Source organism: Artemia franciscana, chromosome 7 (genome assembly GCF_032884065.1).
Source record: "Artemia franciscana chromosome 7, ASM3288406v1, whole genome shotgun sequence".
NCBI classification, from domain to species: domain Eukaryota; kingdom Metazoa; phylum Arthropoda; class Branchiopoda; order Anostraca; family Artemiidae; genus Artemia; species Artemia franciscana.
The window spans coordinates 17,232,612-17,245,678 of NC_088869.1; the positions used below are offsets into that span (position 1 = coordinate 17,232,612).

Genomic DNA, 13,067 nt, shown 5'->3' on the forward strand with positions numbered 1-13,067 from the left:
GTTATCAGCGAAGAAAAGAAAAGAAAAACACATGAGAGCTACTCTCATGATGTCTAGGCAACTCTGTACTTGTTATGTTTATTAACGGAATTTGATGCAGTTATTTTAGCTGGACAACGTTTATTGTTTGCTGCGAACCATTCGAAAGCACTGGTAGTAAACACTATCTTTATTTGCACCAGCTCACGAAAATTTAGACGATGAGGAGACCAAATGTATTTTTAGAAATCTAGGGGGAGGGGCAAATCGTCATTAAAAAAAAATCTTGTAAGTGAAAATGCCGAAAAAAGGTATTCTTCCGTGGTATTTTTTGTAATCTAGAGGTGCCACGTACTTCCTGCTTCCTTCCAGTTGACGCTACTGATTTTTCCAGGAATAGAAAAAGTAACAATTCATGAATAGTATCGAAATTATCTTAAAAATACCCGCAATATGTGATTGCTTTTATCTACAAATTAGACAAAAAAAAACAAAAAAAACATTGAACTTTTTACGTTGCTTTCACTACCTCTATTTTCTACCTCGCTTTTTACGCTAAAGTTTTTCAGAACTTAAAAAAAATACTTATTATTCTAATTAAACGGCCCTTGAGTTTGATAAGTCGTTCTTAAAGAATCGGGACAAAAGGTCCAATTTTAGCTTAAAGAGCGAGGTATTGAGAATGTAGCAGCCCCCCTTATATAATTAATAATTTCTGGTCGTGTTAAGTTTTGATGTTGCTCCTTACTTTCATGTAAAAACAATTTTTGTTATTTTTATTTAATTCCTGATCGTTTTTAAATAATGTCAGGAAATCCGGCTCCCCTTCCGTGGAAAATTTCTTGTCCCCATGGACAATTCCTCCATGGAATGTTATTCCGACAGAAAATCTCCCCTCCCTGTCAGGAAAATTCCTCTCAGACAATTTCATTCTAGCTGATAATTCCCCCAAAAAATTGCTGTCGGACGATTCCTGGTGAAAATTTTTTCTTTCATTTGGAAAAGACTTTCATTTGAAAAGATTGTTTTTAAAATCTTTCCGGAAATTCCCTTCTCCATGGAAAACTTTTCCCGCGAATACCCCACCCCCAGCAGAAAGTTGCTCCCTTAGAAAATTTCACTTTGGAGAATTTACCCCGTGGAAAACTTCTTCATGGAGAATTTCTCTCGTGAAAAATTCCCTCTCCTACGGAAAGATACTCTAGACGAATCCAACCCGGTAAAAATCTCCCCTCCCAGACAGTCAACATATAGGAATTCCAGCAAATTCCCCCTGTTTGAAATTTTTCCCTGTAAAGTTCACCCCCCGGGAACTTCCTTCCCCCTGGAAAATTCTCTCCGTGGAAAATCCCCCTAGCAGAAAATTCTAATTCAGATGGCTTATTTCTATCAGAAAGCCCCTTTCACACGTTGTTGTCGCATCCCTCAGCTTGCTACTGTCTGCAGCTCTGGCATTTGGCCTCCTGCGAATGACTCCTGTTCGAAAAAGAACTGGCTAAGCTAAAGTAATTGTCAAAATGCGACTGTTTACACATTTTCAGTAAAATAATCCTTCCCTTTTGCTTTCTTTTTTTTTTGTCACTTTTCATGCCTCTAAATTAATGTATGTCACAGAGTTAGTATTTCAATCTGTCTCAGTCGTTTCTGTTAATTTTAGTCAGTGGACAGTGGAACAAGTAGTTCAAGTAGTTCCAGTGCTGGCAGTACTTATGGTACTATTGGTAAAGGGGGTTCTGAGCGACCATCCCTTTCTGGAGCAGGAATTGGCTCGATGATGGACGAAATGCAGCGTACTTTAGCGCGACGGCGAGCTCAAGCTGAACGACAAGATACCACATCTGCTAGCCTTTCCCAAGTAAGCAACTAATTTTTTATTTTTATTTTTGCCGAGGACCTTTTTTATTTATTAGGTAAACTGCGTAAAGTACAATGTTTGTCGCTTAACGATTTTACATTTATTATTTATGTTGACGGACTCCCAAGTAAGCAACTAATTTTTTATTTTTGCCGAGGACTTTTTTTTATTTATTAGTTAAACTGCGTGAAGTACAATGTTTGTCGCTTAACGATTTTATATTTATTATTTATGTTGACGGATTCCCAAGTAAGCAACTAATTTTTTATTTTTGCCGAGGACTTTTTTTATTTATTAGTTAAACTGCGTAAAGTACAATGTTTGTCGCTTAACGATTTTATATTTATTATTTATGTTGACGGATTCCCAAGTAAGCAACTAATTTTTTATTTTTGCCGAGGACTTTTTTTTATTTATTAGTTAAACTGCGTGAAGTACAATGTTTGTCGCTTAACGATTTTATATTTATTATTTATGTTGACGGATTCCCAAGTAAGCAACTAATTTTTTATTTTTGCCGAGGACTTTTTTTTATTTATTAGTTAAACTGCGTGAAGTACAATGTTTGTCGCTTAACGATTTTATATTTATTATTTATGTTGACGGATTCCCAAGTAAGCAACTAATTTTTTATTTTTATTCTTGCCGAGGACTTTTTTTATTTATCAGTTAAACTGCGTAAAGTACAATGTTTGTTACTTAACGATTTTATATTTATTATTTATGTTGACGGATTCCTAACAGAAAACGGGTCAAAAATCATTACGTAAATCTTTGACAAGTATGTATCCTGAAAAAGTATATAATCATATCGAAGTTCTATTAAACTTCTGAGGTATCTGTATATATGGACATGTATATGTATGATGTACCTCATGTATGAGGTACTAGTATATGGGACAGTTATGTGATTACCAGTTGCAAGTTTGTGGTTATCAGTCTTGGAATTGTATAAGCCGTGTAGTTTTTCAGGATTATTTCGAGGATAACATGCTGTTGGATAATCATGAAACTTGTCAGGCTGGTAATTTACTGTCCTGTATAGAAGTAGAACTAGGGCAGGCCTCCCTACCAGGTCGTCATGACCTGGTGTGTGGAACTTTATTCCGGAGAGCATTCGGGAGGCTGAGCCCCTTAGGGTGTTTAAAAGTAAGTCAGCGAGGTATTGGTAAGGCAAGGATTCATAGTTGTTGTTATTATTATTGTTATTATAACCATTACAATTCCCCCCTTTTTTTGCGCCTATGGGAATTTGACCACAAGTGTCATAGTAACGATAGCGTAGTGTATGTGGATGATTATGTAAGTCCAGAGCTGTTAGCTTAGAGGAGTTTAGAGAACTTCGAGCTTTGAGGAGGTTAGCTTAGAAACATATATAGTTTTGATTTTGTCCCAATTCTTTTAGAATGACTCCTGAAACGCAAGGGCCGTTTAATTAGAACAATAACACGCTTTTTCTAATACTAAAAAACTTCAGCGTAAAGAGCGAGTTGTTGAGGAGGGGTCAACCCCCCTTTATATGCGTAATAATTTCTGTTCCTTTTAAGTTTTAATGTTGCTCCTAACTTTCATTTGAAAAAACTTGTTTTTTATTTAATTATCTATTAGGACTCTCCTGAAAGATACTGCTAGACTAAATGGGTTATCTGTTCGTGGCCTTTATGAGGTTATGGGTTATAGCATATATGGGTCAAAATCCACCCTCCCCCCGAACAAAAATCTTGGATACGCCCCTGTATACGGGTCTAGCCTTTATTGGTCGTCAGGCTGTAAGAGTAAGTGATAACCCAAGTGTTCAAAGTAAAAACACATTCTCTTCTAAAAACAAATATTGAGCACTCACTAGCTTGAACCGACAATTAATATAATCTTCCGCAAGAAAAAGAAAATAAATCTAAATGATTATATTCTTCAAAGAAGTGTTGATAAAAAAAAGAGGAATTTGGGGACTCCACGGGCCTCTCCTATCAATCTAATCGACATTATGACCTTGTCATGACTGCCACGTATTTATCGTGTTTCATCTAAAACGTTCTTATTGATATTACGGTGTTAAAGAACTTGCCTTTTTGTTACGACTTCAACAATCCTTAACGATTGTTGAACTAAGATGCATCATATATCACCTATATAGTCATAGACGGACTTGCTGTTGAATTTGAAAGTAGTGAAAAAAATATGTAAGTTGTGTTAAAGTAAGTGCTTATTGTCCATTGACAGTAACTGAAACTTTTGTAAGTACGGAGCAAAAAAAGTTGCTTGTCCTTCAACATCAGGACTTGAAATTAATTAAAATCCCGTCAGATGGCAGACTCAATCCAAGCAAACTTAGAGTTGTACACGTAATATAAGTTGCTATTTCTTGTTGATGTGTCTAACTTAGAAGCCGTTTTTGCTAGGAAAATGCTACTAATATACACATTTTAAATATGAGCCATCTTGAGTGCAATTTAAATAAAAAGGAATTAGCTAGGATAGAAAGAAAAACATGAAAACCAAACTATGCAAATCACAACGCTAATACAAAGGACCCGGAATAAAAATAACTTTAAAATTTTTGTTTAAAAAATAGTCTAATCAAAACTTCATTTGTCTATCTTAATCTTTTTGCTTTATTTTTTGAAATATTTGATGCTTCTTGTAGTAATTTCTGGATATTTCTAGGATGAGTCGGACCGAAAATATAATACTATTGCCACGACCAATGGTCGACTGAATAATGGGAATGCGGAATCTCCCAAAAGTGGACGAAAGCGTCTTGGATCATCCGGTGATGAAGCAAGTCCACGTGTGACAAATGGCAAAGCCGAAACTGGATCTCTGGATTTGGAATCCATAAAACAGGAAATAATCAAAGAAGTTAGAAAGGAAATACAAAAGGCTAAATTGGAGATAATTGATGGTGTGTTTCTTTTTCGTTTTAGGGCTGTTTACTTCCCAAATTGCTCAATTCCATAGACAAATAAATGAGAAAGGTCAACCCAGATGTGCACGCCCAAATCTTTTTCTGTCCTGCTAATACAATGTTGATTTTAAAACTTCCTTGCTCCCTCCTCCCCTATAAAGTTTTTGCTCCCCGTCCCTCCGGAGGGTCGTGCCCCTGACTCTGAGAACCTATGCATTAAACTATGCCAACTATATGTCCGTTAAAGTTAAGGTAATATGCAACTTTAAAAATCATTTTGTGAGCTTCTGCGTCGGCTGACTGTCACAAAAGAGAAAGTGTCCATTAGCAAATTTTCGCAGGGGACTAGCCATCTTCAGTAGCTGTTGGAATTTGTGGTTTGACTGAAAAGACGGTAAAATCTACATCCCTTTTGATTGAAGGCTTGTCAATCACAGTGGCTGATACCACGGGGAACCCCCTAAGAGCCCAAATTGCTCAAACAATAATTCCTTTGAGCTGACGTTAATTTTAGTTAGGTGTGATTTAAATAAAGTATTCATAAAAAAATGAGTGAAAAATACTTACAGGGGAAAACGAAAATTTAGTAAAACATTCTATATCATTGTTTTAACTTATTGTTAGCGCTTTTCTCGCAGAAGAATCGCTTTATTAGCCAACTACTGATGATTACTATTGATGATTTTGCTTGAGATGGGTAGACAAGACGTATTGGTAAAATAATTGGGTGAACTGCCACCAGATCGGATGTGTGGACTCACGTTTCAAATGAATACACTTAATGCAAATAACCTGTGTGCTTTATTTCATTCTTGAAACCATTGATTTCATGTGCTTGATGGTTTGTATGGGAACGGATTGAGTTCTCACTTTTTAATATTTCTTATTTTCGTTAGTTTTAACCTTTTTGATTTTCCTTTTTAATTTCATTTACCAGAGAGATTTTTCACTTTAACACCTCTAAATATCCACGGAAAGATCAAATTTTTGCTATTTAGGAACCAAGACCTGTGCATTTAGAAAAAAAAAATCCACTTGCTTTGTAGCGAAGCTCTTCTTTTAATAAAGTCTAAAACTTCAAGAATGTCATGTTTTAAAGCCCATTTTCTTTTCAGCCATACGACTTGAGCTAAGCCGAAGATAATTGGATTCACACTTGAAAGAGGATATTGAGGGACACCAAAGAACAAACCTCTACATTATTATTATTATTTTCTCTGAGATTTACTACTTTTTCTAATTTACCGGTTGTAGAGAAATTGAGAGTCGATTGTTGTATACTTATAATTTAGAGTGAGTTTTGTAAATACGGACACAAGGCCGTACTAATTCTCTTCTGTGTGATAGTCATTCTTTTTTTAAGTGCTTTGTTTGGTCAATTGTGCCGAGTATTTTAGCAAATTTGTGCTTCAAAGGGACTATACCCTTTCTCTTGAAAGAAAAAAAGGGTTTCAAAATCAATCAAAGAGTATCTAGCATATTTTTTTTCTTTCCTCAAATATGGCTACTACAATAAAAGGTGACCAGAATGCATGTATGGAAAGTTACCCATGTGGATGGAAAAAGGGGACTTTGAACCCTTATCTTCTGGCAATATTTTGATATTCTCACAATTTTCATTATAATATCCCTTATTCTCCATATAATTTGTCTAATTTGTGTTTTTTCAATTACCCTCCTCTCCTCTGGAATATTGGCTCCTCCAGAACAAATTGAAGCGTAACTGCTTGAGGGAGGACAGTTAAATGAAATAGTTGAAAATAATCTGATTCAAATTGTAAATTTTTACCAATAAGCGTTGATTTCACACCTTTCCCCTCTGCTAGTTACGTATGTATATCCTGGAACTCATAGAATTGTCTACCTTGACATTTTGTGACAATGTTAAAGGAATGTAATGTAATATCTATGAAAGGGATGGGCACCATTATTGTGTCGCAGTTTTTAGTTGTGATTTGATCACAAATAATTTGACATTTGACGATTTGATATTTTGACATGCTTGACATTTTCTGACAGTGTTGAAGGGCATATAATTTAATATCTATGAAAGGGTGGGTACCATTATTGTGTCACAGTTTTTAGTTGTGATTTGGTCATTTTTTTTCTAGTGTTTTGGTATTTCTTGGATTATAGAGAGCTTTCTTATCGCGGCTTCTGCGTGCACACGTCGTATAATCGATTTTTACTGTAAATGACTTTTTATTGTGTCTCTTGTAGTTTTTATGCTGCGTCGTCTTGTGACAATGAAAAAATTCCATTTCTAATATTGACATGGCAAAGTAAGAAAAACACATCACGTATATTTCTTGATATACGTATTTAAAAAAAATTCCGAATCATATGGAATTATTTGGTATTTTGTCTAAGAAATGGCACCCACAAATCAGGTTTTATCTTTTCCCGAACAATGTGATTTCTCCATTATACGAGGTGTGCACACAGTAGCCGTGCTATGTTCTGCTATGGCTGTTATTCAAACGTGAAAAAAGGGATCCTACATTAAATAAAAAAAAGTTGCCTGACAAAGATATTATTTGACCAGTAATCCATTTGTAATGCTCGAAATACTAAATGGGAGACGTTAATTCCATTTAGGTATATTACCAGGGTAACGAGCTTCGTTCACTGAAAAAAAAAAAAAAATTTTGGAACTCTTTTGCAAAACAACCCGAATTTAATTTTTTTTTTCGCTTTAGAAAGTTAAACTGTTAGTGTATTTGACATGTAGGTACTTGAGACATAAATAAAAAGTATAAAATTAATTGAAACTCTAAACGAGTTTAATTTAAGTTTAATTTAAAACGAGTTTTAATTTATTTTTTTTTTTCGCTGTAGAAAGTTAAACTGTTAGTGTATTTGACATATAGGTACTTGAGACATAAATAAAAAGTATAAAATTAATTGAGACTCTAAACGAGTTTTACTAAAGTCGTGACCTATCTAGATCCTTTTCCACAACAGAAACCGAACAATCTTTAAAAAAAAAAATAATAATTAAGCGAAACTCGGTCCCATGATGCACGAATTATTATTATAATTTTTCTGTCGCAATCTGTAACATTTAATGCGAAGCAATTAAGAATTCAAGATTCATTTCACAGCTTTAAAACGGGAATGTCTTTTTCGAAAAGCTAAAAATCAAACTGATTTGCTTACAAGCAAATTGAATTTTGAAAGTCCTCCTACTTGCGTTCAAGGCTTTCAACCTTCGGGGGTCTACAAATCCAATCAGCAGAATTCTTATAAAAAATATTGAAGAAATACTAAAAAAGCACATATAACTTTCAATTTTCGTTCGAATGAGCCCTCCCCTGATATTCTAGGACCACTAGTTGGATACGATTGTAATTTTCGTTAAGGTTACTTGACTTTTTCGGGATGTTTCCCCCTTTTCAAAAATCAGGCAAATTTTCTCAAGCTCCTAATTTTTTATGGATATTACCAAACTTAATGAATCTTGTATATTTGGAATCAGAATAAAAAGTAAATTCTTCTGATGTATTTACTGAAATCAAAATTCTGTTTTTTATAGTTTTGTTCGCTATTGAGCTATTTTGTGACGCACAGCGAAAACAAATTTCACTAATCATAATCTCAAAAACCATGTAGTTAAAAGGCGAAGTACAAACTCGAACTGAGCTATGAAAGGCACTGATTCACATGCTCTCTCGAGGTCAACAGTAATATATATATATATATATATATATATATATATATATATATATATATATATATATATATATATATATATATATATATATATATATATATTATATATATATATATATATATACATATATATATATCGTTTAATAAGATTGATATTTGTTTTAGAGAACTCAGCATTACCAATTCCGTATCCTAATTGAGAAATGTTGCGGATTAAGTTGTCATGCTAAATGATATTTATGATAATTTAAAGACATATAATGAGTTCTAAGTCAAGCTCTGACTATAAAAGTATCACTTCTTCGCGTATTTTGTCTGTTTTCTTTTTTAGGGGGAGGAGTATAATTTTTTAATATGTCATTTACAGCATCTTGCGTTTGTGTCTTGGATATGAAGACGATTTGCTAAGCTATTAATGTTCTCTTTCTGGAAATTTGTTGAACTTAACATGCTAAAAGATCAATATATGAAGATTCGGCATATCAGAAAAACGCCCCTCTTTAGAGGTCTCAAGATCCTATATAGCTTTTCTTTTGCAAGGTCCACTTCTTTATTTCCCTCGGCCTTTCCTTAAATGGCCGATAATCCAACCCTTATAAGTTTTATAAAGGATTTGCATTGTTGAAAAAAGGGGTTGGGTATTATGTGTGCCTTGAAGCTATTCGTAGTTGATGGTGCTTGGAAGACAGTGTTGTTATGTCTATTGACGATGATAGGGTTATACCTGATAAGCGCTAAAAAGGAAAATTCAAGATCGTTTCATAAGTTATTTTTAATTCTCTAATATTTCTTTTATAAAGATCAAGTGTTTACTGGTGAAAAAACAATTAAGCGTACAACTATCCCACACAAAAAGATGTCAGTGTATTTCTGTTACATCAAGATAATCAAACTCGTCATTCTGGCAGATTTCTAATAAGTATTTAATAGTAATCCTTAGTCATAGATAAAAGGCATGCAATGCAAATGTCCTACTGACCTATCCTGCAATACTAAAAAGGGGTCGGGTATTAAGTGTGCCTTGAAGCTATTCATGGCGACGGTGCTTGGAAGACAAGGTTGTCTTGTATATTAACGGTCGTATAAGTAGTAATAAGAAAATTTAAATTTTTTCACATGTTATTTTTGATCTTATAAAATTTCTTTTACTAAGATCAAATTTTTAATAAGCTTGATTTGACATTTAATATGTATGAAAACATGTATGGAAGAAAATGAAGACAGACTAGTATAAGGACCAGATTTATCAGTTTCCAAAAATTGATCAGTTCGACATCTGTTTTGTATGCCTTTTGTTTGTGTCTTTAATTAGCCTAAAGGAATATTGGGTAATTTCAAGTCATTTCCAAAGTAGACAATGGCCCAATTCAGTAGACAATGGCTCGACCATTTATAGAAATTTACAATTAAAAATGGTTAGCATATTTTCTGTGAACGAATCATTGGAGATTTAAGTTGTCTGAAACGCAGCGTTAAAGCTACTTTAATTTTCATTTTGATATTGAGCAGTGCTATGATATTTTTGTTCATATTTGTTGTTTGTAAGCAGCAAACAAACAGATGATTGAGGTCAATCAGACCTTAATCATCTGATTGATCCTCCACGTTTGTTACTCGAACATTTTTTTTTTTTTCACTTTTTTATGGATGAACGCATTTAGTCAAAATTATGAATTTATTTAAGTTGGATTTTTAATTGTAAATAAGTAGAGTTGTGGACCGTATATGTTATTGCTTGCGATTTCGATGGTGATGGTTCTTGGGTATATTTTATGGTGCAATGAGATAAATTTTCGGTAGACGTTTAATTAATGCATGCTGCCAAATAAATATGCGTGAGTTAGTCATATTTTTTTCGCTTTTATTTTACGTAAGGTATTATGATTAAAAATAGAGTGTATGAATCATTGCTGTCTGGAAGCATACTTGAAGAACAACTAAAGAATGCGTTTTTTCTTTGCCTCTCCTGACTAAGACGAAATTTTGATATGTCTAGAATATCTAACAGTTTCTTTTTTTGTAAAATATTCTCTTTGTAACCCATATTATGTGATGTCAGAGACATCGAGAGGTCTTAATATGATGCTAGTCCATCATCCAGTCCAGTTGCAAAGTTCGCTTTTTACTTCTGTTGAACTTCCGTCTCAAAGAACCAACGGATACCTTTGATGAAATATCTCCCAATAGATGATTAAAATAAGGATTGACACCACAGAATGATTCAAAATATATTTTGTTGAGTTGTAAAGAAACTAAATGTACACGCCATGAACTAATATCAAGTCCTTGTGAAAATGTTTCATGACAGATTGCTTTTTTTCCAACAGATAATGAGTGCATGAAAATGTAAACCCTGACCGACTTAAGAATTTTATCCAGTGTTTATTTTAGGGATTTGATTTTTTTTTACATTTTGGCGGCCGAATTAAAGCTTGGTGCAAAAGAAACTAAATTAGAGGAATAGGCAGGAGGGTAATGGCGTATAATGACTAAATATCATGTTTAACGGGTAATTATGTTCAAGTACTTCATAGCAATTCGCTTCTGTTTGTGGGTGAAATTATGCTACCGCTTCTTATGGCCTCCAATTGTCTCAAATGAGTAGTAAGCACAAGGAAAGTAAGATATTTTTTTCTTTTTAGGACATAGAAATTAATATAAGGTCCCCCTCCCAAGAAAAAACTTCCATTGCTCTTAGAGGAAGGTAGCCCCCGATTCAGTGGTCACCCCCCCCCCCCCCACCCCACAATAAAAAGGCTCCCTTTATTTATCATAACATAGATATGCCTTATTGATACCCGCCAGCTTTTTTTAATGTTTGTAGTAATTGAGTATTAGGGAAGGGCTCATAGTTGAAAATAGCAATTTTTATGGAACTACTTAATAAATTACAAAGTGTGTCCGTCCGTCTGAGGTTTTTTTTTTTTATGTGCTGCGCACATTTTCCGAAGGCGAATTATCATCTCTGTGTAATATTATGACCTTGTGTTCAATCTGATTTTCCTCTCTAATTCCTCGTGTGCCGCGTTATAGCTACTTACATCCTCCTTCTGAAGATCAGTATTGTATCAGCATCAGCTTTCTGCAGATCGGTATTAGCATTGTTTAGTGTAGTCTTGTTCTATTAAGATGCTGATTATTATTAATTTTTTTTAGATTTAAATTGGTGGATTCTGTTTTTTTTTTCTACCCTTTTCTTGCAAAAGGCAAAAAAAAAAAAAAACATCTTGGAAGCTTTAAAGATCCATGGAAGGCATTTTTTCTTATAATGCAGTAAAATTCTATTCGATGCTGTATTTGTGCATATATCTCTTAAACTTTTGGAAAGTCAGAAATATCGAAGCCTTTCAGCTTTTGGGAGAAAATATTCCCCTCTTGGGGAGCACCCTTTCTAAAATAACCACACTCATGATAATATCAAAAAGGCAAAAATACACATAATTTCATGTTATAGACTGTTTGAGATGATACAATATAATATTTTAAACTTATTAAACAAACGTATTTTTTTATATTCTAATATCTTAACATTTGCGTATCCTATCAATCTTTAAATACTTATAGTACACAGTGCATAACATCATAGTACTCGTTATTGAGCTGATGATCACCTCGGAGAAAGTATTCCAGCAGGAATATCTCAGGTTAAAGAACTTTCACTAATTTAAGCGATCCTTTTAAAGTCTCACTCAGTTCAGGTTTAAAGCTTCTATTACTAAATTCAGTTTACTAATTTTGGCTTTAACGGGATTTCAGGTCTACATGATTTTCTTCATAAATATAACTTATATTTTTATATATATACATCTGTCATTACTCAGAAATGACAGAAATGACCTTGTAAATTACTCGGAAAAGCTGTTTAAATTTTCAAAATCGTGTGAGACGGGTTTCCTAGTGCATCAAAAAATAGCTTGAGCTTGGCTTCAAAAGGCCATGAATATAACCTACTTCACTACACTGAGCAGCCGAAAAATTTTATTCTTCTGTCAAATAATGATTAACGATTCCAATTATTCCAGGGATAGCGTTGTGTTAAAGCCTTTTAGGCTAGGGTTTCCTTTGTTTCTTTTTGCTTTTTTTTGTCTTTTTTCGTGAAATTCAGCTTCATTGAATTGAAAAAGACCCATTTTGTATCTTTTTCATATGTAGCTTGAAATTTGATTGGATTCCTGCCTCCAGATTGAATAAATAATGTGTATTTTTGTCTGGAAACTGAAATTTCCAAGATAATTTAGGAAATGATTTGGAAAGCATTGTTGTCGCAAGAAAATATAAAATTATATATTTGAGTTACACAGAGAAAGCTGGATAAGAAAAGTTTTTAATAACAATCAACTTTAAGTTTAAAGTTGAAACAGTCCAGAAAATAATCCAATATTCAGTTGGTTCTGATGACGGAAGAATTCCAACTTCATGTTTCGATTCAGAAGATGAAATAAACACAAGAAAAGGCTGGTTTGGGAGTAAAAAATTAATCTTGATATATGTTATTATTGGTTAAGCCTCATACACTGCTTCTACCTGTTGTTAGAGAACTTAATTCTGCTTGTGCTTCCAGAGGCGCAGAGGGCATCAAGAAAGTGATGCGCTTGAGCGTATTTATCAGTCTACATCTGTGATGGCAGCACTGTGCTTGTTGATGCAGTGTTGTGT

General features: G+C 33.8%; 1 protein-coding gene across 5 annotated transcripts in view; it reads left to right on the forward strand.

Moving 5' to 3' along the window:
• The window catches only part of LOC136028914 (protein enabled-like), a 107,191-nt gene extending 98,710 nt beyond the window's left edge, over positions 1-8,481 (forward strand). For 4 of the 5 annotated variants that reach the window (XM_065706880.1, XM_065706879.1, XM_065706878.1 and 1 more), the window contains 3 exons: positions 1,637-1,834; positions 4,499-4,736; positions 5,855-8,480. In XM_065706880.1, the coding sequence (XP_065562952.1) occupies positions 1,637-1,834; positions 4,499-4,736; positions 5,855-5,883 (465 nt within the window). In that variant the 3' untranslated portion in view covers positions 5,884-8,480. Of the gene's footprint in view, positions 1-1,636; positions 1,835-4,498; positions 4,737-5,854 lie in introns of all 5 variants that reach the window. The other variant, XM_065706881.1, reaches the window with a different exon arrangement.
• The last annotated feature ends 4,586 nt before the right edge of the window (positions 8,482-13,067 follow it).